Source organism: Thrips palmi, unplaced genomic scaffold (assembly GCF_012932325.1).
Source record: "Thrips palmi isolate BJ-2018 unplaced genomic scaffold, TpBJ-2018v1 HiC_scaffold_3, whole genome shotgun sequence".
NCBI lineage: Eukaryota > Metazoa > Arthropoda > Insecta > Thysanoptera > Thripidae > Thrips > Thrips palmi.
The window spans coordinates 2,689,349-2,714,685 of NW_023144630.1; the positions used below are offsets into that span (position 1 = coordinate 2,689,349).

Below are 25,337 nucleotides of genomic sequence, written 5' to 3' on the forward strand. Positions count from 1 at the left end.
TCAGGGGCATCAATGTTTTAATGAACCTGGTCTTTTTGGCGTCCGCTGAAACGCGGCGAGCGCCTGTCCTCGATTTCCACTCTCGTATTTACCAGCGAAATGGAATGTATTTTTGCGATGCCCGTTCTAGTTGGTTTCGAATAAAGTGCTTCCCGATCAGCCTGCCGACAGGTGATTCTTCGTCGCCGCCCCGCCCCGCCCCGCCCCGCCCGCCCGCCCCGCCCCGCCCCGCCCCGCCCGCTCCACGGTAGCCGCGTGTTCGCATGCTTCACGCAGTTTCTTTATTCATTCCAAACTTTGGATTTTCATGATCTTTTTTTTTTGTTTCGCGCAGCGCGGTGCGCAGGTGCCGCGATATCCCGGTCACTCCTCCCTGGCCGTCTGTACCCGGGGCGGGCGGGGCGGGGCGGGGCGGGGCGGGGCGGGGGGCGGGGCGGGGCGGGGCGGCCCAGACAGACGGGGCGGGCATCGCGGACCGCGGGCCATGAAATGAATTTTAAATACGGCGAAAGGGAAACGCCATGCAAAACCAGACGGGGGCGGAAAACCGCGCCAAACCCAAAACGAGACCACTGTTTTCTTTCGTTTTTTTCCTCCAGTATTTGGTTCGTTCTTCGAATCCCTTTTCTCCTTCTGGGCGAAGTTCAAAGGCTCTGGCGGCCAAGGTCATGTCGGGGCGTTGCCTTCAAAGGCGTGGGATGCGTGGTGGCGTGGCGGGACATCCATTCTGGCGAGTGCCCTGTGAGGGGCGGGGCGGGGCGGGGCGGGGCGGGGGAAAGCTGCGCGGAAAATCGCAACGCGGCCACCGCGATTGTTTTTCGTCCTTTGTTGTTGTTGTTGTCGTCGTCGTTGTTTCGCAGTGCAGTGACAAGTGGCCGCCGCCAGTTCAGGTCCGGTGACAAAGCTGTTGACTGGCATGGAACCGACACGGCGACACGGTGCTTTCGGGGCCACAGTGGAGTGGGGGGGGGGGGCGTGAGGTGGGCGAGCGGCACCTCGGTACGCGTTGAGAATTAATGGAAATTGCAAGCGACGCGCTCATGCATCGGATATTGAGGTCACCAGCCCTGGCCGTGCCTGCGCCCAGCCGGGCAGCCAGGGCTGGCAGCCTAGGCCGGCCTGGGCCCCGCCGCCTGACGACAGCATCAGTCTCACCCCGGGCCGGGCCCACTGACCCCGCCTTGCCCAGCGGACCGTTAAAACGGACTGGAGGGGGGGGACCGCTCCGTTTGCTGACTGCGGCCACTGCGGGACTGCGGCTAGTTCAGTTAGCAGGTGGCCCAAGCCGCCAAGGGCGCCGAGGCCTCGACTAACGAGGGGCGCCAATGCGGCCGCCCCATTGGCCGCCGACCGACGCGCAGACGCGTCATCGCGACACGCTTCTGCCCGATTTAGGTGTCACCCACAGTGGGCCAGAAGACCGGTGGAGGCGACCGAAACTCCAGACGCGTTTTGAGCTCCAGAGTCGCTAAACAGGCCTCGAACCGAGCGCGTGACCCCACCAATGGATTGCTCGTTCGGAGAGCAACCCGTTGGTGGGGCCACACGTTCGGTTCGAGTCCCACTTAGCGACTCTAGAGCTCAAAACGCGTCCGGGGCTTTGACCGCCTCCACCGTCCTTGTGGCCCACACTGTGCCTGGCCTGTCCGTCCCTCCCTGGGCGCTTTTTAGGCCAAACTCTTTCCGCGAGGCCCCGGCCCGCCCGGCCCGCGCGCCCCAAACACTTACATAATTTATTCGGGACCGAAAGTGAGTCGGTCGGAGCGATCATTGCAGCGAGTCTGCTCCGCGCACCCCAACCCCTGCTTGACAATTTCTCCATTATTTTCACTTGTTTACGCTTTTTGAAAGAAATGTCTCTTTCATTTTTCCAGAAGAAACATCAAATATTCTGTTTGTCTCATTCGTGGTTGGGTTTTTTTACTTCGGAGCGCCTGCTGCCTAGGCAACATCTCGCACGTGAGTGTTGCGTGTTGCCTACCCTCGACTTCACAGGCGCGCTGCCCACCGGAAGACCGGTGGAGGCGGCCAAAATTCTAGACGTGTTTTGAGCTCGAGTCGCGAAGCAGGACTCGAACCGAAAGTGTGACCCCACCAATGGATCGCTCTCCGAACGAGGAATCCATTGGTGGGGTCACACGTTCGGTCCGTGTTCCATTTAGCGACTCTGGAGCTCAAAACGCGTCTGGCATTCTGGCCGCCTCCACCAGTGTGCGTCCCTCTCCAGGGCCCGAGGGGCCGGGCGTGGAGCAGTGGACCCGTCAGAGTGGCCAGCCTCTGCACCGTAAAGAATGAGAAATATGTAGCAACAACGGCCAGATTACATCTGCGTCGGCACTGCCCACCTCATCTTCTGGTGCGGGGCCCGCGCCCCTCGCCCTACCCGGCTGGCGCGCTGGCCCTTTGGTTTTTAACAACGCTCCACTGCCTCCCCCTCCCCCTCCCCCTCCCCCTCCGCCCTCCGGCCCTCCGGCAGTGGCGCGGGCCCCTGGACACCCACTGCCTCGCGGTCGGTCGGTCCGCTGCATGTATAATACATGAAAATTTGCTGACACCAAACAAGTTTGAAATTGAGTTTACTTGGGTGAATCGCACTGTCGCGCTGGGGGCGCCACGTCCGGAGTGGGCCGAGCCGAGCCGAGCCGAGCCGAGCCGAGCCGAGCCGAGCCGAGCCGAGCCGAGCCGGGTCAAACCCGAGTCAAACCGAGCCTGTGTGTCCCCGTCGGTCCCCGCCCTCCCCGAAACGGGCCTTTCAAAGTGTCCCCGAGGAACAGACACATGTAAGTTGCTCCTTTTGCCTGCCGCCCCGTTGTCCTGGATTCCTGGATTCGCAGAGGAAGCACGGTAATTGCTTGTGACCCTGCCTGCTGCCAGACCAACAAAAAAACGATTGTTGAGAGAGAGAGAGAGAGAGAGAGAGAGAGAGAGAAGAGAGAGAGAGAGAGACTGGGTATGGGCGGGGTGCGAATTGACGACAGGCGTTGCGGCTCCAGTATCATTGAGGTGAAGGGCTGGCATAATCATAATCATTTTCATTATCTTGGTAATTGTGTGAGTCACTTCATGGCACCAATTACGAGGCCGGCGGTCCTGGCGGTCCTGGCGGTGTAGGCCCCGAAGGGGGAGGGCGTGTGGTGCGGCCATGCGGCACCCTCTGTGGCTCGGGGGCTCTGGGGCACGCCCGTAAAAGACTGCCTTTTTTATTCACGCGCCCCTCTGTCTGTGTGTGTGTGTGCGCGCGCAATTTGCATATAATACCGTGTTGAAATTCGGCAGACGACCCCCTTACGTCTGAGCACCACCGTTCCTCCCGCGCAGGAAAGGGTTCCTGCAATGTCCGGCGCTGCAGTGGGACGACGCTGGTGACCGACAGTGGGCCAGAAGACCGTCGGAGGCGGCCAAAACTCCGGACGCGTTTTGAGCTCCAGAGTCGCTAAATGCGACTCGAACCGAACGTGTGACCCCACCAATGGATTCCTCGTTCGGAGAGCAATCCATTGGTGGGGTCACCCGTTCGGTTCGAGTCCCATTCAGCGCCGCGTCTAGGATTTTGGTCGCGTTGGCTGACACGGCGGTCGCGGCATGGCACGGCCACCGATTTTCGACCGGCGAAACGCATCGCGGAAGCACGGAAACGACACTCGTAAATCCTGGCTTCCTCGCGACCCGCGCGTTTATTCGAACTGCCGACAGGGAGCGGAGCCCGCGAGAAACTTCCCTGTCTCTCTGTCTCTCTCTCTCTCTCGCTTGAGAGGGAGAAGGACACCTGCTGGGGACGCTGGACTCGGACCACCTCTCGCAAAACAAACTGAAACCACCGAGTCACAGTCACCGACGCTTGCAGTCCCGTTCCAAATGACACAACCTTATTTCGCCTTTGTTTTCGTTCTTGGCTCGGGCGACGGGGAATAGCTTCGGAAGAATGAGGCCTCGATTCAAGAAGTCTCTACGATGGTGAAGGAACAGAAATCCAGGACCTTTTTTTCCCCCGCCTGGCCTTCATTTCTTCTGGTCGTTTCTCCATAACTATAATGTTAGCGTTGAGAGTGCGGCGCGTGGGGCCAGTCCATTCTTTTCCCGCTGTTTCGTGTGTGTGTGTGTGTGTGTGTGTGTGTTGTGTGTGTGTGTGTGTGTGCGTGCGTGTGTGTGTGTGCGTGTGTGTGGGTGTGTGTGTGTGTGTGTGCGGCCTATCCTCATGTGCCACGCTTTATGCGAGGAAGTGTCATGTTTGCAAAAGTTTGGGTCGGTTCTCTTCGGCCGCCGCCGTTGGCTGCCGTCGGCTCCCTTCGGTTCCTCGCCGCGCTGCCGCGATGCCACGATGCCACGATGCCGCGATCACACCAACGCCACCGTCATGACCTACATAAGGCGCCCCTCCCTATCGCCTGCAAGTTTGCCTCGTCGTTTCAAAGCCTTATAAACTACCGAAATTGATGGATGCTTCCAGTTTACCTCTTGAAACTTGCCCCGCCGATAGGTCCGTCACCACGACGCGGACAATCCGGGGGAAAGGGGGCCGCGGCGGCGGGGCTCGAACCTCGAACCTCGGAAAACGGATCGTCTGAAAGTTTGGTGTTGTTTATTTGCAGGCACGGACCAGGACGAGTACGCGCCCGGCAGCAATGTCAGCATATTCCCGTACTTCGACTTCAACGTGCCCAGGAACGTGACCACCGCGGAGGGCCAGACGGGATTCCTGCACTGCAGAGTCGAGCACCTCGGCGACAAAGCGGTGAGTGCCGGGGCCGCGGGTTCAACTCCCGGCAAAGCCCTGTCATTTTTTTTTTCGTTTTTTGTATGTTTTGGGTGACTCTTTTATCCTGAGATCCAAACGCTCAAAGTGTGGCTTCTTGGTGGAGCGGAGGCTGCAGCCGATTGGTCGGGAACTGAAACCACCGAACAGGACTCGAACCGAACGTGTGACCCCACCAATGGATTGCTCTCCGAACGAGGAGTCCATTGGTGGGGTCACACGTTCGATTCGATACCTGTTTAGCGACTCTGTATCTCAAAACGCGTCTAGAGTTTTGGCCGCCGCCACCGGTCTTCTGGCCCACTGTAGCCCTTTTTTTCGCAGAGCGTCCTTTGGGACGTCCCTGTTGGACCGGCTCGGCTCCCTTCTGGACTTGACGAGCGCGCCAGCCATTTCTAATTTAATTCTGCAAACAGAGACCGCGGGCCAAGAGGCCGTCGGTCGCTCAGCTTCACGCTCCACTGGGCATTGACCCTGCCAAACCCCCGCCAAAACAAACAGAATGTTGTTCATTTCGCTCACTCGATTGCGCAGTGCTGCCACATAAGCAGTGTTAGGGTTGCCAACCTCAACCTGCCTTTCTCGACCACGTCTGGGCTTCGCTCTCTAAGAGCTTGCCTTGCACGAACGCTGAGGTTGGCAACCCTAGCGCTGCACGCGGGACTGTTTTCCTCGTAGTGTGGCAACACTGCGTCGTTTCCACTCGCTTCCCGCCTTTTCTTGCCCGATTCTTTCACCACCGGCATTCCTAATTACCGAATTACCCCAAACTTTGGCGTTGTTTGATCTGCGCGCTAATTAGAACGGTGTGTGAGTTGGTGGGGGACATTAAACATGTACCGTTCTGACGCGTTCCAGATTGTATTTCGCGCAGTTTTAATTATTTTTCGCGTCTCCGTGCGTCCACCGTCCAGAGCAGCGACAGGGAAAAGTTTCTTGAAGTCGAGTGTACACTTGCAGAGCGGGAGAAGAGAGTGTGTGTGTGTGTGTGTGTGTGTGTGTGTGTGTGTGTGTGTGTGTGGCCCCCGCCCCTTGGCTCACGCTGCAGCGGGTACCACCACATTATAACGCCCGTAAATTTGAGGAACATCGCGGATACCCGAGTTGGCTCCGCGGGGGAAGGGAGGGGAGGGTGTAATACATCGGCGCGCCCTCGGAGATCTTAAGAACATGTTCCAGGCATCTGCTCGGCGTAGGGGAGAAGGTGAGGTCGTGAGAGCTCAAAACTCGTCCAGAGTTTTGGCCGCCTGCGCCGGTCCTCTGGCCCACTGTGCATCTCCCCCTACCCTACCAGCACCCTATCGCTTGATTTACAGGCTGGTGGCGAACGCGGACGGGGATATATGTTTAGCCTGGCGGCTTAATAGGGTAACAGGGCAACCTATCCAACGAGAATTCCACTTTAAGAACACTGTTAAAAAGAATCGCAGCCAAGTCAGCTTCAAATTTGGCCAGGGCCCTGCACACTACAAAACGGCCACTGCTTGAACTATTTTAAAGTGCGCTTCGGACAATGAGGAGACGCAGACACCCACAACATGTCCCCCGGGGCCTGGGGTTGTTTCGCGCGGCCATGCGGGTGAGGTCCGTGAGGTCAACGGCCGGTCCGCACAGAGGCGGCGGTGGCTGGAGGCTGGAGCAGTTCAATTTCGATGCCTGGAGTCAAGCTTCCCTCCTGGAGCGGCCCGGCTGGGGCCAATTCTCCAGACTTTCCTGCTCAAGTGTACAAGAGCGCTTTTTTTCCTTCTTCTTTTTTCCGTCCGCACCTCCGGCCGCCGTCCCCTACGCCGTAAAATAGCAGGACTATAGAGCGAGTGCGCGCTGCACGTGCCCGGCTCGGCCGCTATGATTCCCCCTCGCCGCCGTCTAGGACCTCGTCTAGAGGGCCCTGCGCACAGTGGGCCAGACGACCGGCGGCGGCGGCCAAAACACCAGACGCGTTTTGAGCTCCAGAGTCGCTAATCCGGACTCTAACCGAACGTGTGACCCCACCAATGGATTGCACTCCGAACGAGGAATCCATTGGTGGGGTCACACGCTCGGTTCGCGTCCTGCTTAGCGACTCTGGAGCTCAAAACGCGTCTGGGATTTTTGCCACCTCCATCCGCGGTCTTCTGGCCCACATCTTTGCTGAGCTTACCCACGGCTCCTTGCACTGTGCGTGCCGAACCGGGCGCGGTCTGGCTCAAACTCCCTCTCTCTCTGCGTGAGTATTGTTATTGATGGGTTTGAGCGGCTCGGGCGGCCGGGACGCCTCAAGATGCCGGCGACAAGGGGACGGTGGTATAACTAAACCAATTACCCAAGGAAAATACTGTCGGCGAAATGGCCAAATCCGGCCGTTTGCTCCATTGGGGCCGAATTTAGCGACGGTGGCCCCTTTTTTTGCTTTCGCCTCGGGCACGAGAGAGAGAGAGAGAGAGAGAGAGAGAGAGAGAGAGAGAGAGAGAGAGAGAGAGAGAGAGAGAGAGAGAGAGAGAGAGAGAGGTTGGGCCGAGTGAAGCTGGCCGGGGCTTGGATCGGACTGCGCGTCGCAAAGGGTTCACTCCTCCACCGCGGGTCGCCCTCTCGTCACCGTGGCACTGTTGCCAGACGAGTGGCCAAAAATTCCCTTGATGCACCAATGCCGAAAGGGGGGCCAACCGCAGGCTGTAAGGTTGGCTGTCAACTTCTCTGGCGGCCCCGCGCGCCTGCGGAAGGCAGTGTAGGCCGGCCCGCCGAACAGGCCCGTCGACGCGCTGCCTGCCCGCCGGGCGCTCTGTCTCCGTCGCACTCACGGGCCGCGCCGCTGCGGTGCGAGAGAGACAGAGCGTCTCGCACGGCAGAAGCTGCAAACAAGGTCAGGTGTTGCCACATGGGTGGGCAGAAATACCCGGAAGGGTTGCCAACCAGGCAACTTGAGCAAAAGAAAAACACTGCTTGGTAGGCAGGTGGAGGTTGGCAACCCTGTCTGCGCATCGCGGGCCCGTCTGCCTACGACGTGGCAACACTGCGCCCCCCGGCCTGCCTCAAGCCGGGTTTGAGTTAAACACGTGCTAGGTGAGGTCAGGCCGCGCGGAGCGGCGCGGGGCGAGCCGAGCGCGGTCATGCGTTGAGGGGATGGCCAACAAAATGGGTTTTGTCCCGTGATTACCCTGGGGGTCGGTTGGGCGCAAGCTCGCTTTGTTGCTTGTGGAGTTTACCCCTCGTCAGACACCCCGACAAAAGCCCGCCCCCGCCCGCCCCCACCCCCGCACCTACCTCTGTTGTCTCCGTGTGTAGGGATTACCATCCGAAAATAAATTATCCGAGCCTCGTTTCCCCTTTTTTTCGGAGGGTAAGATGGTTCCGCAGACGTCTCCCGGCCCCACGGCGCAGCCCCACGGCACCCATAGCCGGGGCAGTCCGCATTTTTCAAAGCGGCCAACTTCCCTTTGACTGCCTGCCTGCCTGCCCACGCCCTGGCGTGCTCGGCCTCGTCCCACTCCCACGGCACTGCTCGGCACTGCTCGGCACGGCTCGGCAGTCGGCGTCGCCGCCCCAACCTCTCCGGAACAAATTGGCCGTCGGGAAACTGAGGCTCGACCTTCACAACTCTCCACGCGTCTCCCTCTACTCCGCGATGACGCCGATGACGGGGGCGTGGCGACGCGGCCGGCGCACAGTGGGCCAGAAGGCCGGTGGGGCGGTCCAAATCCCGGACGCGTTTTGAGCTCCAGAGTCGCTAAGCAGCTCTCGAACCGAACGTGTGACCCCACCAATGGATTCCTCGTCCCGAGAGCAGTCCATTGATGGGGTCACACGTTCGGTTCGAGTCCCATTTAGTGACTCAATCGCGTCCGGGATTTCGACCGCTGGTCTTCTGGCCCACTGTGCGTTCGCGAGTTAATCAGGCCAACGCGTGAAGCAATGATTGTTGCGTGGGCGCGCTGGGCGGCGCGGCGGTGGCGGTGACAGCCCGCTGCACCGCACATTAGCGCCCCGACCGTGATTGCACCAGTGTAGTCGCGCGGAGTATCGCCGCGTCCCCTGAGCCTGGAGTATCGCCACAGCAGTGGTTCCGCGATGGCGTGGGCGCCGAGTCCCCTGAGCGCGGAGTATCGCTGTTGCAGTGACTAGGCAGAGGCGTGGCGTCCCCTGAGCACGGAGTATCGCTGCTGCAGTGACTAGGCAGAGGCGTGGCGTCCCCTGAGCCGGGTACGCTGCTGCAGTGACTAGGCACAGGCGTGGGTCCCCTGGGGCGGGTATCGCTGCTGCAGTGACTAGGCAGGGCGTGGCGTCCCCTGAGCCCCGGGGTATCGCTGCTGCAGGGGCTAGGGAGGCGTGGGTCCCCTGAGCGCGAGACGCTGTGCAGTGCTAGGCAGGCGTGGCGTCCCCTGAGCCGGAGTATCGCGCGCAGTGCTGGCGGGCGGTTCCCTGAGCACGGGGTATCGCTGCTGCAGTGACTAGGCAGAGGCGTGGCGTCCCCTGAGCACGGAGTATCGCTGCTGCAGTGACTAGGCAGAGGCGTGGTGTCCCCTGAGCACGGAGTATCGCTGCTGCAGTGACTAGGCAGCGGCGTGGCGTCCCCTGAGCACGGAGTATCGCCTCTAGAGGAAGGCCGCGGTAGCCAGGTGGCGGGGAGGGGAGAGTGGGTTGTATAAATGAGAGCGACGGAACGACTGGGATAAAAAAAGATCGCAGCGCACACCATGATGCCCCCCCCCCTTTTTTCCCCTCCGTGCTGTGGCGGGTATTTTATGGAAACCCTGGCTGTATAGTCCATGCACCGTGCCGGCACCGCTTCAAAAGCACCCCGTCGCTTTAATACTTGTTTTAAGGACCGCCTTATTAAGGTGTACCCCCCCCCCCCCCCCCGGGCGTACGTGACATCGCTCAGCCACTCTCGCGGACGCGGAGGAAGGAGTCCGCAAACATGTCTGCATCAACTGCAATAATAAGTCTACCCACCAAAAAAATTCATACGAAAAATGGGGCAAATGTGACTGCCTGGCGTAGATCGCCAAGTTGACACCGAAACCACGGGGCGCGCGGGGCGGGGCAGGGCAGGGTCCATCTCCCTCGTATAAATGTGTCTCCGCATTTGAAAAAAAAAGACAGGAAACGTAGAAAAAGGTGAGCAGGAAAAAAGCGAGAGGGAGCAAGAGGCCGTCCGAGTTACACGGCTTTTAGCGGACACGACTGTTTGGGGGACATAAACCCGAACGCGTGCCGAGCCGAGCCGAGCCGAGCCGAGCCGAGCCGAGCCGAGCCGAGCCGAGCCGAGCCCAGCCGAGCCGGGCCGCCTCTTTCCCGCTTTTTAGAGGGGATTTGGAAATGCAAATGAGATGGAAGAAGTGTGTCCCGCTGTCACGGCGGGAAGAGAGAGAGGGGACGCGAGTTTGTGGGTGGCCACCTTCTCTTAATGAGTCATCCGTCTTAATTTGTGCCCCTCTAGTGAGAGCACCCCCTCCCCTTTTCCTTTGCTGCGGCTCTCTTTTCGAGCCGCACTAAAGAGACACGTCGCGATGGAGGCGAGACGACCCCCCCCCCCCCCTCCCCCCACCGTCTGGAACGCCAAGTCGTTTGGCTGGGACAAAATCCTCAAACTTGCACCTCCGTTGTAGCGCCAGTGGCGTAGCGTGCCCACCGCGTTGCAGCCGCAACCAGATGTTGAGTTCGCCGTCGCATTTGCCTTCTGCAGATCATTTTCCCAGAGGATTGTTTGCACTCATACAAAAACTCATACAAAAAAGAAACATTGAAGGTGTCATAATATTTTTTGAACATCAAAGACAAGTGGTTTTCCCCCAACAAGTTCCTTGCGAATTACCAAGATGTTTATTTTAAAGCAGTGTGCCCATTTGGTTTTCCCCGAGCTGCTGCTTTGGCCCAACCACCCCACTCACCCACACACTGTTTACATCCCTGGCCGTCTGAAAATAAAGGGGGCAGTTGACGGAGGGAAACACAAGGTCGAAGACGACTTATCGCGTTTTGGAAAACGGCCACTTCTCTCGTCAGTCCGTCTCTCTCGCACTCGCGGGGCGTGCCATCAGGGTGCGAGAGGGAGCGAGGAATCAGTCTGCTGGCATCGCTGGAGTGGCTGGAGCGGCTGGAGCGGCTGGAAGGCAGTTGAGTCATTTCGGCTCGGCCTGCCCTGCCCGTCTTATCGGCCGGGTCAGCCTTGGACGCGCTTCCGCCTTGCCGCACAGTGGGCCAGAAGACCGGACGCTTTTCGAGCTCCAGAGTCGCTAAGCAGGACTCGAACCGAGCGAGTGACCCCACCAATGGATTCCTCGTTCGGAGAGCAATCCATTGGTGGGGTCACACGTTCGGTTCGAGTCCCATTTAGCGACTCTGGAGCTCAAAACGCGTCTAGAGCTTAGGCCGCCTCCGCCGGTCCTCTGACCCACTGTGCACCTATCGGGTGCATCTAGGGCACGGCGCGGCCGAGGGACGACAGACAGACGGACAGACAGACAGACAGACAGACAGACAGACAGACAGACGAGACGTGAGAAGGGGCGAGCTTAGCTAATGAAATTTCCGGCCACGGTGGGCAGGTGCGTTGTCTGCATATTTGTGTGTGTGTGTGTGCGTGACAGGGGTGTGTTCTTTTCAAAGCCTCGTCACGTCACCGTGCTACGTAAATAAAAGACGGTACTCTGCAAAGGAAGATAAAATGCCGGACGACGAGACTAGACAGAGTGCAGGGCGCGCCGGGCGCCGCCGCGTCTGGCCAGCGTGTCCAGGGTGAGGCGGACGTCCACTGTGGCCCGCCACCAGCGCAGCCAGGGCATCACCTGCGCGACAGCCGCGGTCGTAAAGGCACCTCCCGTCGGTCACGAGGTAGCTGGTTCAACGCCCGGCAAGGGAACTTTTTTTTTTTCGTTTCTTCACCTGATCGCGAATGAGGAGGAAGACGGTGACGAGGTAGCCCGCGCCGACGAGGCCCAGGAAGAAGAGGATGGTGCCCTCGGTGGTGAAGGCGGAGATGCCCAGCTTGGCGCCCTCGCCCACGAAGTAGCGCATGCCCACGCCGGTGACGGCGAGCAGGGCCAGCGTCACCATGGTCAGCACGGCCCACACCAGCGCGTCGGCCACCAGCTGGCGCCGGTTGCGGGGGTGGCCGTACCTGCCGCGGCACGCCGACCCCACAGTCGCTAAATGGGACTCGAACCGAACGTGTGACCCCACCAATGGATTGCTCTCCGAACGAGGAATCCATTGGTGGGGTCACACGTTCGGTTCGAGTCCCATTTAGCGACTCTGGAGCTCAAAACGCGTCTGGAGTTTCGGCCGCCTCCAGCGGTCTTCTGGCCCACTGTGCGGCCCCTCACCACATGCGCAGGCTCTCCATGCGCGTGTATCGCCTGGTCTGCACGGCGCTGAACTGGAACTGGCACAGCTCGCAGTAGGTGCGGCCGCTCTGGTTCAGCCAGCGCTCCAGGCAGGACAGGTGCACGTAGGCCAGCGACCCTGACTCCCAAAAAAAAAGTTTTTAGATTGAAAACTCCGGGATTCCCGCCGTTCTTCCACGCCTTGAACTTTTCCGAAAAACGAACAAGTGCCGGAAAACGTGAACCTGTTACCCTTGCAGTTGCATGGCGAGATGAGGCGTTCCATGCTGCAGGAGTTTTGGCAGATTCTGCAGCAGCAGGACGCCACACTGGGCAGGCGTTCCAGGCGCTCCAGGCGCTCCGCTCCAGGGGACGACATCTGGGGAACAAGGATGTCGTCAACCATTCAATCAAGCGACATGTTTTAATTGGGCCCTTGTTGTTGTTGTTGTTGTTGTTGTCGGTTCGATCCGAGTGGAGTCAAGGCATGCAGGCGAGCCGCGACGAAGCGAAAGGTCCAATTTAACGGTTTCCACATCAATTAACTCGGACAGGGCAAGCCGGCAAGGTGGCGGCCTGACGGGAAAAGCTTCCCGTTTTCTATTTTTATTTTTATTTTCTAGTGTAAGCCCTGGCCGGCTCGCGCTAGCTCGCGCGGGCCGCCGTATATCATTATGTACATGGCGGAAGGGCTTACGATAATTACAGGCGAGAGTATTCATAAGGACCGGTAGTAAATTATAGCTCGTCCTCGTTTCCAGAACAACTTCTTCCCTTCTTTTGTGCTTCCCGTTGGGCCGATACACCACACTACTTGCAGTGCCGTGCCGCGCCACCGAGTTGCATGACTCCGCACAGTGGGCCAGAAGACTGCTGCCGGCGGCCTAAACTCTAGACGCGTTTTGAGCTCAGAGCCGCTAAATCGAACTCAAACCGGACGTGTGACCCCACCAATGGCTTCCTCGTTCGGAGAGCAATCCATTGGTGTGGTCACACGCTCGGTTCGAGTCCTGCTCAGCGGCTCTGGAGCTCAGAACGCGTCTAAAGTTTTGGCCGCCTACACCGGTCTTCTGGCCCACTGTGGGCCGTGGCCGCCACGCGAGCGCGGCGGGATCCCTCACTCCCTCTGTCTCTGTCCCACTCGCAGGGCCACTGGTGGAATGACGCCTTTGGCTGCCTTTGCGCTCCTCTCGCATTTGAATCAGAATAGGCCGTGGGCCGAGTGTTCTTTACGCGGCACGGCGCGGCACGGCGCGGCGCGGCACGGCACGGCACGGCACGGCGTGGCTACGGACTGGCACCTGCGAAATAATCATGAAGCTTTCCTCCCTTCCTTCCACCCTAACTGGGGGCGAAGGGCAAGAAAGGTATTTGAATGGAGATCCTCTCTCTTTGGTGCCCCCTCCTCTCACCCCAGCAAGGTCAGCCCCCTGCCGCGACGCCTCGCCGACTTTGGCGGCGGTGGCGGGGATCGAACCCGGGCTGTCGGCCAGCGTGCACGAGATGTGCCTGAGCGCCGCCACGTCCTCCTCGAAGAGCGCCGAGGACGCCGACGACGACCCGGACGACGAGTCCTCGGAGCGGCCGCGGCCGAACCTGCGAAAGCGCCGTCAAAGCGCGCCGCCTCTCTCGCACAGTGGGCCGGAAGACCGGTGGAGGCGGCAGAAACCCTGGAGGCGTTTTGAGCTCCAGAGTCACCGAACAGGACTCGAACCGAACGTGTGACCCCACCAATGGATTCCTCGTTCGGAGAGCAGTCCATTGGTGGGGTCACACGCTCTGTTCGAGTCCCATTGAGCGACTCTGGAGCTCAAAACGCGTCTAGAGTTTTGGCCGCCGCCACCGGTCGTCTGGCCCACTGTGGGCTCCGCGACGGCCCGTGAGAGCGAGAGAGACGGCGCACCGGTTGGAGGCGAAGGTGGGGACGGCGGGGCGGTGATCGTCGGCCTGCGCCGCGACGCCATCGTCTGCAGGGAGCAACGCGAAGCAAAGCGGTCACTGCAGGGCCGCCTTGGCGGAACGAAAGCCACAGCCCCTGGGCAAGACCGGTGGAGGCGGCCAACACTCTCGACGCGTTTTGAGCCCCAGAGTCGCTAAATGGGACTCAAACCGAACGTGTGACCCCACCAATGGATTGCTCTCCGAACGAGGAATCCATTGATGGGGTCACACGTTCGGTTCGAGTCCAGTTCAGCGACAGCTCAAAACGCTCTGGAGTTTTGACCGCCTCCACCGGCCTTCTGGCCCACTGTGCGGCAAATTAATAACTGCTCACGACTGGGCGTGGTGGCTCCACTGTCGGCACTACTGCCTTCGCCGGGGCTGCGCAGTGGAATGATTGTGGATTCTGATTGAGCGGCGCACAGCTGGTCCTGCTGTTGCTGTTGATGTTGCTGCTGCTGGTGTATCCGCCGCTGGCGCTGTCTGGCGGCGGGGCTGGCGAGCAGGGTCTTGATGCGGTCCGCCGTGGCCAGCAGGGCGTCCAGGCGCGCCGCGGCCAGGCGGACGAAGCCGGGCCGGCGGAGGGCGAGCTCTTGTGCCTGCGGAGAGAGAGAGAGGCGAATAATTAGAAAGTTGAGGGCGGAACCGAAACGGGGCCCGGCGCTAAGCGCTGTGAGCCGGATGCTGTGACCTCCGCCTTGGTGGTGGGCAGGACGGGCAGTCGGGCATCGTAGCTGGCGAGGTAGGCGAAGGGGGCGAGGGCGGGGGCGGCGCAGAGCAGCGTGGCGAACTGCACCGGGGGCGGGCCTGGAGGCGGGCCTGGGGGCAGTCCGACCGAGCCGGCCAGCTCCTGCGCCGAGTAACGAATAGTCTGCAAAGTTTTCAGGTGGGCTGGACCGAAGCCGCGCCGCCGCGGATGTGGGTGTCCGACCTTCGGCGGAGGGATCTGGGGCTGCCGCGGGGGCGGGCAGGGGAGCAGGGGCACGACCTGGTTCCGCGCCTTGGCGGGCCGGGGGCTGCGGCTGGGGGTGGGGGCGGCGTGTGGGGGGCTGAGCAGGCTTGGCGCAAGCAGTCGGTGGCGTCTGGCGGACGGGAAAAAATGAAAGCGTCACGGGGTGTCGAACCCGCGTTCACTGGCCTCGGGAGCCGCGACGCTGGGGCCGCGGCCACGGACCTGTAACCGGAGGGGCCAGCGAGGGCTTCCCTGCAGCCGGCTAGCCGCAGGGGGCAGGTGCGGGCTGGGGGGGCGCAGGGGGCGCAGGGGCCGCAGGTGGTGTTTCGGGGCGAGGGGGGCCTGGTGGAGGGCCCGGCTCAGGGCGCGCGTCGAGGCCGCTCTGGCTGGGCCCGGCCTGCACGGCCTGCACGGCCTGCACCAGCGCCGCCTTGTCCACGGACCGCCTCTCCAGGATGGAAGGCAGTGCCGCCACCTGGCGGGATAACATTGAATCATGCTGGTGTCAGATTTCGCTACGAGGTCCGTATCTCAGCCAAGTTCGGGGTTGGCGGCCGTTCCCCTAAACGGCGGGAGTTGCTGCCCGTCCACTGGGCTTGCCCCCGGGCCTGCCGCGGCCGCAGGGAGGGGGGTGGCTAAATTAAAAATGGAATGCCCGTTTGGGTTTGAGCTGCCAGGCCCTGCCGGTTTGAGATACGGACCCCAGGCTGTGCGCTCTGTACTGCACCTGCAAGTACGCGTGCCTAGAGAGCCTTTGCAGCGGCTGTCTGCGACCGGCGGCCAGAGTTTGCAGCACCTAGCACCAACCAGTCCCCGGTTCAAATCCCGCCAATCTCAACTTTCCAAAAACGCGTTTGTTTTGGTTTGTGCTTGCCTCGGCTTCCTGGCACCGCTTGACCCGGTGCGCGGCGTCATCGTCGTCCTCGTCCTCCTCGTCGTCGTCCTCGCCGTCCTGGCGCACGCGGGGCGGCCCTGGAGGCGGCCCTGGAGTCGGTCCCGGAGGCGGGCCCGCGCCGCAGTCCGCCCTGCGCATAGCCCGCCGGCCTGCCGAGGACCAAAAACCAATCTCGTTCCGCGGGGCATTTTGTTTGAATTGTTACTTCATTACGCTGTTTAGTTCCTGTTTAGTCGTGTAAGAGAGTTTGGATAGAGGCGGCCCGGGCGGCCAGGGCCTTGGGCCCGGCAGGCGGGAGGGCGGTGGTCCCGGTAATCCCTTGAGCCCTTGACTGCCGTTGGGCTAGGCCCTAGCAGCCCCGGCAGCCCTTCCTGCCCAGGCCCAGCCCAGGCCCCGCTGTGCTCAGGTGCGCCGAATGAATCTTGAGAATCCCTTGAACAAATATCGCCCGGCCGCGTCCACCGCGAAGCCCGAGCGCTAATCTGTTTCCCGTGCCCTCCGCCCCAGGACCCAGGCAGCACCCTTTTTGGTCCTTCTTCCACTCCCAGCCCTTGAGACGCATGCGGGCCGATGCGGGGCTCACCTCAGCTACGTCCATGGGGGCCCTTTATGTCTCATTGTGTTGTTTTGAGGTTATGTCGTCCTTCCGGCTTTGAATGTTCTTCAACAATGACGGCTCGCCGGCCATTGTTGCCGCTGTGCACGACACGCCTCCGCCACGCCTCGAGCACGCCTCGAGCACGCCGTGCCTGGCCATGGCCATCCCACGCGTGTTCGTCGTGAATAACTGGCGTCTCTTTCTTGTCCGCTCCAGGTGAGGCTCGGACCCGCCCGTCGCGGGCAGGCTTGAGTGTGTGTGTGTGTGTGTGTGTTGAGGCGCCACGGCTCGTCCCTCGCAGCTGCGAGAGAGAGAGAGAGAGAGAGAGAGAGAGAGAGAGAGAGAGAGAGAGAGAGAGATTAGACAGCAAGAAGCAGCATGTGTGAAGGCCGTGACGCCTTTGTTTGGGTGGGCATCCTACTCTCTCTCTCTCTCTCTCTCTCTCTCTCTCTCTCTCTCTCTCTCTCTCTCTCTCTCTCTCTCTCTCTGTCCCCCCATCCGTCTTGCCCCTCCTTCTCCCGCCTTCGGCGCGAACGGCCCAGGTCCTTCCGCCATTTGCTTGATGACTTGCTGCCACAAAGTTAAATCCGCTTTCCTCACATAGATTGGCTCCTCCGTCCACCTTTTTTCTTCTTCTTCTTTTTTCCTTCTTTCACCCCCTCGCGCACCTCCTGCACATTTCCGCTTCCTTTCATCTTTCAGCGACTCGCTTTATCCTTGTTTATCGCCGAGGCCTGCCGCGGGCCGAGCGTGAGGGCGAGCGAGAGCGACGGCGACGAGGAGCGCCATAGGGGGTTTACGCCACGACGTCTCGTTCTGATTTCGTTTTCGGCCGTGCTTTGGCGGGGCCGCGGATGCTGCCTTTGGCTGCCTTTGGAGAGCTGTCGCATCCCATTCGCGGGCCGCGCACAAGCGGAGAGAGAGGGAGAAAGAGAGAGAGAGAGAGAGAGAGAGAGAGAGGAGAGAGAGAGAGAGAGAGAGAGAGAGAGAGCGCAGTGCAGGATGAAGTGGGTAGACGTGGACCAGGAATATGGGTCCGAATTAAAATTTGGCGCTCACGGGACCAAATTTAGGAGCCCGGGGATTCCCAGACTGTGCTGCACCAGGACAGGCAACCAATCAGACCCGCTCGCGACCACCCCAGGGGTGCCAACCAGTGCCAACCCTGCGCGAAGGTTAATGGTGGCAGCCCCGCCAGCCCCGTGACATGACGCTAGTCTACGCAAGTAAACGTCCGGCCTGGGCCACCACGCACAGTGGGCCAGAAGGCCGGGGAAGGGAGGCGGCCAAAACTCCAGACGCGTTTTGAGCTCCAGAGTCGCTAAATGGGACTCGAACCGAACGTGTGACCCCACCAATGGATTGCTCTTGGAGCGAGGAATCCATTGGTGGGGTCACACGTTCGGTTCGAGTCACTTAGCGACCCCGGAGCTCAAAACGCGTCTAGAGTTTTGGCCGCCTCCGCCGGTCTTCTGGCCCACTGTGTCGGCCGCGCGGGACCCTCGTCCGTTACAAGGCTCTAACTACCCTCGACCTCTGGCACCAGCAGCACTAGAGCAGAGCGGAGACCTCCAAGCAGGATATGACCCTCCGCTGCCACTCCCCGCCTTCCCCCGAGGGCCCGGCTGAGGCCCTACTCTCCCAGAACAAGGGAAGGCGTGTGCCCGCGCGGCCTGGAGTCGAACCCGCACCTGTGGAAATAAGTAATGATGGCACGCGTGACCAAACACTCACACACACACACACTTACTCCTGTTCGAACAATGGGGTGCCCAGCGTTCTCGGGGTTTTCTTCCGTCCCTTTTTCTCTCCGACTGGTTCGCTCTGCGGCGCTGTGCGGCGCTGTGCGGCGCTCTGCAGAGGGCGAGTACTTTGGTATCGGCACGAGGGCTACTCGCCGACAGGACTACAATCGCTAATCCAGGCTGCAGGCTGTCTCTCTCGCACTCGCAGGGCGCTCCGCAGGGGAGTGAGAGAGACGAAAAGACCAAGCTGGCGGCCAGGGCGGATGGATCCGGTCTTCCGCCTTTGAGACTCCCCCGGGTACCGACTGGAGCGACCACCACTGCGCGCTCTCTCTCTCTCTCTCTCTCTCTCTCTCTCTCTCTCTCTCTCTCTCTCTCTCTCTCTCTCTCTCTCTCTCTCTCTCTCTGTGTGTGTGTGTGTGTGTGTGTGTGTTTCAAGCTGAGATAGTGCTGCAGTCATGAAAGAATCGCGCTGCAGTCGCTACTCCTTGCGCAAGAGACTCGCATTGTTAGCGTGGGGTATCGACGGTGCCTTTGAGGCAACAGCAGGCCCTGCTCTGCAGTCACACACACACACACACACACACACGAGGTGCACGCTGCTCCTGGACAGGCCTCCCATCCACACTCCGCCTGCGCCCCCCGCCTGGAAGCCCACTGGAAGCCTGAAGCGTTCTCCAGATTCCTGGAATATTCCAGCCACTCTCAGCGAGTCCACCCGGACCCACCCCGCCGCCGTCGCCTCTGGCCTTGGCCTGTCTGTCTGTCTCTCTCGCACCCACGCCGGACGCCCCGTGCGTCCGCGAGAGAGCAAGAGAGAGAGAGAGAGAAGAGAGAGAGAGAGAGAGAGGGAGAGAGAGGCCTGGGTCACGGCGCGGGGAGTACATCATCCGAAACACATCAGGCCACGCCGTATGCAGACCGGCCGTATGCATCGGACCCGCCTCGACGTGCGTCTCGTCTGCTAGCGCCACAACGTGAGGGCTGCCTCCCTCTCTCTCTCTCTCTCTCTCTCTCTCTCTCTCTCTCTCTCTCTCTCTCTCTCTCTCTCTCTCTCTCTCTCTCGCGCGCGCTCTCACACACACACACATTAATTAGTGCGATCCCCCCACGCCGCCGACGCTCCTTTTCAGATCTTGGGCCCACTGCTTTTGCGGGAAAAAGGCTCCGCCGAAATGACGCGCGCGCACACGCACGCACGACGCACGCACGCACGCGCGCACACACACACACACACACACACACACACACGCACGCACGCTAATGTGTATCTGGGCAGTAATGGCCGCAGCTGGCCGTAATGCGTAACAAATGCTTCGCAAACGTGGAACGAATGACAGCCGACAAGACAGCGAGGATGGCGATGACGAGGAGCGGCGGAGGTTGGCTTGTTTAGCGGAGCAGTGCCACTGGCCGAGTTGGAGTTGGCCGAATGTGGGAACTTTTGTTTGAACGAGCGGTTTTAGTCGCCTTGCGGGTTTTCCATATTTGTTTTTGAACAGTGCGGCTTACTTCCGGCAGCATCAACACTCCCACAGCGTGGCGTGGCGTGGCGTGGCCGAGTTCGAACTCGTTTGACAGCCGCATTTGTCCATCCGGGCGGATAGTTAGGACTGCGGCACCCGACCGCGGCGGTCCCTGGCTGCCTGCCGGGCTGCCTGCCTGGCTGGCTGGCTGGCCGGGCAGGGTCTCATCTAGCCCAACCCACTGATCAGCAAGTAATTATAGACGTTTGATCCGATGTGTGTCCGAGGGTGTGTGTGTCCAGTCTGTTGCGCCTGAAATGCGGGGCTCAGATCCTTCGGCAAGTCGGACCCTCCGGGACGTGTGGCAAGTTTCGCCTGGTTTTCCCTTCATCAGACCATGGACCGGGCCAGCGCACAGTGAAGACCGGGCGGGGCGGCCGAAATTCTAGACGCGTTTTGAGCTCCAGAGTCGCTAAACAGGACTCGAATCGAACGTGTGACCCCACCAATGGATTCCTCGTTCGGAGAGCAATCCATTGGTGGGGTCACACGCTCGGTTCAAGTTCCATTTAGCGACTCTGGAGCTCACCACCTCCATCGGTCTTCCAGCCTCCACTAGCGACGTGCTGCCACACGGGTACGTTAAAGTTGCTTCCATTCAAATCCACCCACGTTGCGGTAGTGATCACTGGGAAAAAAAACCGGCTCGTCTTTAATTGCACTCGATAAACAAATTCAATTTGGAGCACTCCGCCAGATAACGTCTACACAATAACGAGATTTTCCCCGCTTGTCCTTTTTCGGCCGCCAGATGGCTGTCTGGCAGAAATATGCTATTACTGGTCATCACGATGGACGGGGGTTGCTGATTCCACGCTGCAATGTGGGGAGCGAAAAAAGGGGGTAAAAAATGAGATGTCAAGTAGGTTAGGGTTTAAACATTTTCGCGCCGGCCCGCATTACGAGCCTGAATTACAGTGGCGTGGGACGAACTCATTTCCATTTTTGTGGATGTTCGTTTCAATTAACTTGTCACATGGAGACTACCGTGTACGTGCAGCACATCTCTGTCCCGCTCCCGGCCCGCCTACACTGCTCACTCGCTCACACAGACACATACACACACGCTTCAGGCCGTCCAAAGAATGAGGAGGGAGACGCGGGAACGCACAGTGGGCCAGAAGACCGGTGGAGGCGGTCGAAACTCCAGACGCGTTTTGAGCTCCAGAGTCGCTGAATGGGACTCGAAGCGAACGTGTGACCCCACCAATGGATTCCTCGTTCGGAGAGCAGTCCGTTGGTGGGGTCACACCGGTCGTCTGACCCACTGTGTAACCCGGAAGTGCGAAAGGGAAGAAAGGAAAACAGGAAGAAGGGACCCCCCCTCCCCCCGTTTCTCAAACTAGCCCCCCGATTGACTTGTTTGTCCGGCCGGTGAAAAATCGTGCCGAATTTTCGTGCCTAATGGAGAGTAATGTGACCAAAGTTTGGGGCGGCCTGAATGCGTTATTGGTAGGCACGGAGCAAAAAGCCGACTACTTTACAATTATTTTTCGTCGTCCCCCCCCCCCCAACCACCACCGGTCCCTCGGTTTATTTTTCATCCCAAATTACACTCAGGGCCCGCTTGTTGGCCAGTGAGGGGGTGGCATTCAGTCATTCAGTCGGAGGATTGAATTCGGTCCGGAAACGCGCATGGCATCAAAAGGCGAACGAAGCGAAGCTGTGCGAAGCCGTCTCGAGAACGATCACAGCCCTTCATGCAAAGACAGACGGACAGAGGGTGTGAACCCATTACTGAACTGAACAAGGATCACCCCGGTGGTGCACCGTTCTGGAAATGACAGTAATTTTCTGGCTTTGTTCCTCAGGGCGTAAAGAAACGGCCTTCCAATCCAAGGGATCGTTTATTAATTTATTAATTTTTTTTTACCAGCCGAGCGGGCAAGTCCGTTTTTTTTTTCTTCATTTTTTTTTCTTTCATTATCATTATTTTAGGCCATGCGTGGGGGGAGCATGCTTCTGAAGCGGGGCGGAACTTAAAGTCACGCTCTGAAAAACCATGCGGCTGTGAAATTGATAGGGTGTGTGTGTGTGTGTGTGTGTGTGTGTGTGTGTGTGTGTGTGTGTGTGTTGCGTGTGTGTGTGTGTGTGCGTGCGGCGAGAGTGTGTGCGTGCAACGTGCCCGTTCGCCGCGCTCGCCGGACTGGCCGGTTAAGCGAATCCATGTCAGGTTCAGAATGGGAACGCCCGAGGGCAGCCCTGGGCGCAGGCCCGCCCAAAAAACGCGGCCTCTTTTCCCCTCGACAACAACAAAAACAATGTCGTTTACTGTGACTCTATCTCGTGAGGGACGTTAAGCATTGAACAAAAACCGGGACGTGTTTTGAGCTCCCGAGTCGCTAAATGGGACCCGAACCGAACGTGTGACCCCATCAATGGATTGCTCTCCGAACGAGGAATCCATTGGGGGGGTCACACGTTCGGTTCGAGTCCCATTTAGCGACTCTGGAGCTCAAAACGAGTCTAGAGTTTTGGCCGCCTCCACCCGTCCTCTGGCCCACAGTGCACTGCCGGTCTGAGACGTGGCTCGTGCACGGCCTCCCCGATCGGGCAGTGCCGTGGCAGTGCCGTGGCAGTGCCGATGGCACTTTTACAGAGTCGGCCATTCATTTACAGTGCAGCTTCCCGTCGCCCCGCGCGAGATTCACGGGTAGCGTTTTACTGTTCGCGGAGTTGTTCCGGTATTTATCGCGTAAACGAGTTGCCGAGGCAAGTACGCCATGAATACAAAGTTCGGCGCTTTCGTTTGGAGCGGACCGACGCACAGTGGGCCAGAAGACCGGTGGAGGCGGCCAAAACTCTAGACGCGTTTTGAGCAGCAGAGTCGCTAAACGGGACTCGAGCCGAACTCATGACCCCACCAATGGATTGCTCTCCGGACGGGGAATCCGTTGATGGGGTCACACGTTCGATTCGAGTCCCTCTAAGCGACTCTAAAGCTCAAAACTCGTCTAGAGTTTTGTCCGCCTCCGCCGGTCTTCTGGCCCACTGTGCGACGGACTGGAGCAGTAACCGTCAAATCAAACAAGTGCCGGGAGTGCGGGAGGTCCTCTAGCCATGCCAGGCGTTGCGACGTACTCGCTGTGTACCGCGCCACCTCGCCTCCCCAGAGCTAATCGCTTGCGTCCATTCTGGGCGTGCCTGGGCGACCGGGGCCGCTAAGAGGCATCAGCGGCATCAGCCTTGTTGGCTCCACTCTTGTTTTACGGAGCTGTCCTTGGCAAAGTTTGGCGCCAATAAAGGACGCCGGACCCGGCAAAAGTTTCGTCTTCCTTTGATACCCGTCTCGCTGAATGCGGCCGCCTCCGGGGCGAGCCACCGCCGTCCGAGTACCGCCAGCCGGCCGCCGGCCAGCGCCGAGCACCGCGCCACCACCCACGCAGTCCACCCCGCACGCAGCCCCGCAACCTCGCCCCGAAAGCGGTGCGGACACGAATGGAAATACCGCCAGATATATCCTCGTGTGTGTTTGTGTGTATGTATGTGTGTGTGTGTGAGTGTGTGTGTGTGTGAGTGTGTGTGAGTGTGTGAGTGTGTGAGTGTGAGTGTGTGTGTGTGTGTGTGTGTGTGTGTGTGTGTGTGTGTGTGTGTGTGTGTGTGAGTGAGTGAGTGAGTGTGCGTGCTTGCCCCCGTTTCCGCGGTTTCCACACTCCGCAGCCATATCTGGCGAGGCGGAGGCTGATATTGCCGACGGCCCTAACTCAAGGGGTCGTCACGGAATGAGCGAGATTTTTTGGCGGACTCGAGTGAATCGCGTTTCCGTGACTGGGGGGGGGGGGGGGGTAGCCTCTGCCGGGGCTCAGGCAGCCGTCAAAGCGAGAAAGGAGATTGGAAGAACAAGGCGCAGCCATGAGCTCCAGTCCGTTGTCTCGCTGTCTCTCTCGCACCCGCTACGGAGACGGGACACAGCGACACAGGGCGTCTCTTGTCTGGGAATGCGAAATATCAATTTCGCGATACCTGGGTCGAGCGTGTGTGCGCGTCGCCTAGCGCTGTGTTCGTTCGTCTCCCCGCCTTGATCCGGTGCTCTCATTTTCACCCTCCGTGGCTCTTTTCCTGCCCCTTGCGCCTCCCCGCCCCTTCGCCCTGCCGCCTGTTCAAACACCGCGGTCCTGTTGCGTCACTACTCGCCGTTTCGCGGCGCGAGGGGGCGCTGCGACCACGCCGCGACCGCCGCGGACCTCGAAGAAAAAACGGGGCGGAAACTGTGAAAGAAGCCGAAGAAACAGGAAAGAGGAAGCTTGCCTGCCGTACTGCTCGGACTTCATCGGCCGCGGGGTGATAGAGTCGCATGCATAAACTGGAGGGTGGAGGGTGGCGCGGCCGTGGTGGCGGGGGCAGCGCACAGTGGGCCGGGAGGCCGGTGGAGGCGGCCGAAACGCTAAACGCGTTTTGAGCTCCAGAGTCGCTAAATGGGACTCGAACCGAACGTGTGACCCCACCAATGGATGCCTCGTTCGGAGAGCAATCCACTGGTGGGGTCACACGTTCTGTTCGAGTGCCATTTAGCGACTTCGTAGCTCAAAACGCATCTGGCGTCTTGACCGCCTCCACCGGTCTTCTGGCCCACTGTGCCGTGGTGGCCGGGGCCGCGGGGCCGCGGTGGCCGTGCAGAGAAGGGCCGGGTGAAGCGGAGCCGGTGGAGCTGGCGCGGTGGTCGTACAAAGCAGCAAAGTTTCCACATTTCCCGAGGATCAGAACGCGCGTGGCTGATGCGCTCTTCAAAGGGTCGACTTCCTCCTTCTTCTTCTTCTTCCCCACGCAACCCGCACCATAAATAGTACTTTTTAGTGGGTGTGTGTGAGAGAGTCTGATGCGCGTCGATGCAATATTATGACATCACCGGTTGCTTTGCTAGATATTGCCCTCGCTCTGTGTGTGTGTGCGCGCGCGCGCGTGTGTGTGTGTGTGTGTGTGTGTGTGTGTGTGTGTGTGTGGCCACGTCCAGGCCGTTCCGCGCCGCGCACGTACACTGGCACGCAGAGGCCATAACGGTACACGTGTCATGCCCGCGTCGGGACGAATCAGAAATAATAAAACAAAAAAACTACTTTTGACGTAAAATAAAACACCTTCCCCCCAAAAAAGAAGACCGCGCGGCAAATATAAAAATGTTGATGGTCGCGCGCAGGTGGTTTGACGCAGCAGGTGGTCGCGCCGCGACACTCTCATTAGTTTCGTCTCTTTCTCCCTCCCTCTCTCTCTCTCTCTCTCTCTCTCTCTCTCTCTCTCTCTCTCTCTCTCTCTCTCTCTCTCTCTCTCTCTCTCTCTCTCTCTCTCTACGCACGCACGCTTTCGAACCAAAGTCCGCGGAGTCACGGAGAGCGCCTGCTCGTCGCGCGATAGGCCAGCCCGCAACGCACTGCTGCGGCGGGGTCGAGCGTCTGCCTATGTAGCACGGGGTTCCGCCCGACGGAGGCGGCCAAAGATGCGTTTTGAGCTCCAGAGTCGCTAAACAGGACTCGAACTGAACGTGTGACCCCACCAATGGATTCCTCGTCCGGAGAGCGATCCATTGGTGCTGTCACACGTTCGGTTTGACTCCTGCTCATGTAGTCATTTTTTCTGTTTTTTTCTTATTCTTTTCTTCTTCTTCTTCTTCTTCTTCTTCTTTCTTCTCTTC

The 25,337-nt window shown here is 59.8% G+C and overlaps 1 protein-coding gene across 2 annotated transcripts in view; it reads left to right on the forward strand.

The window, feature by feature from the left end:
• Positions 1-25,337, forward strand: part of LOC117648290 (zwei Ig domain protein zig-8-like) — a 214,066-nt gene that overhangs the window by 169,640 nt on the left and 19,089 nt on the right. For both annotated transcript variants that reach the window (XM_034390743.1, XM_034390744.1), the window contains one exon: positions 4,590-4,732. In XM_034390743.1, the coding sequence (XP_034246634.1) occupies positions 4,590-4,732 (143 nt within the window). The remainder of the gene's footprint in view (positions 1-4,589; positions 4,733-25,337) is intronic.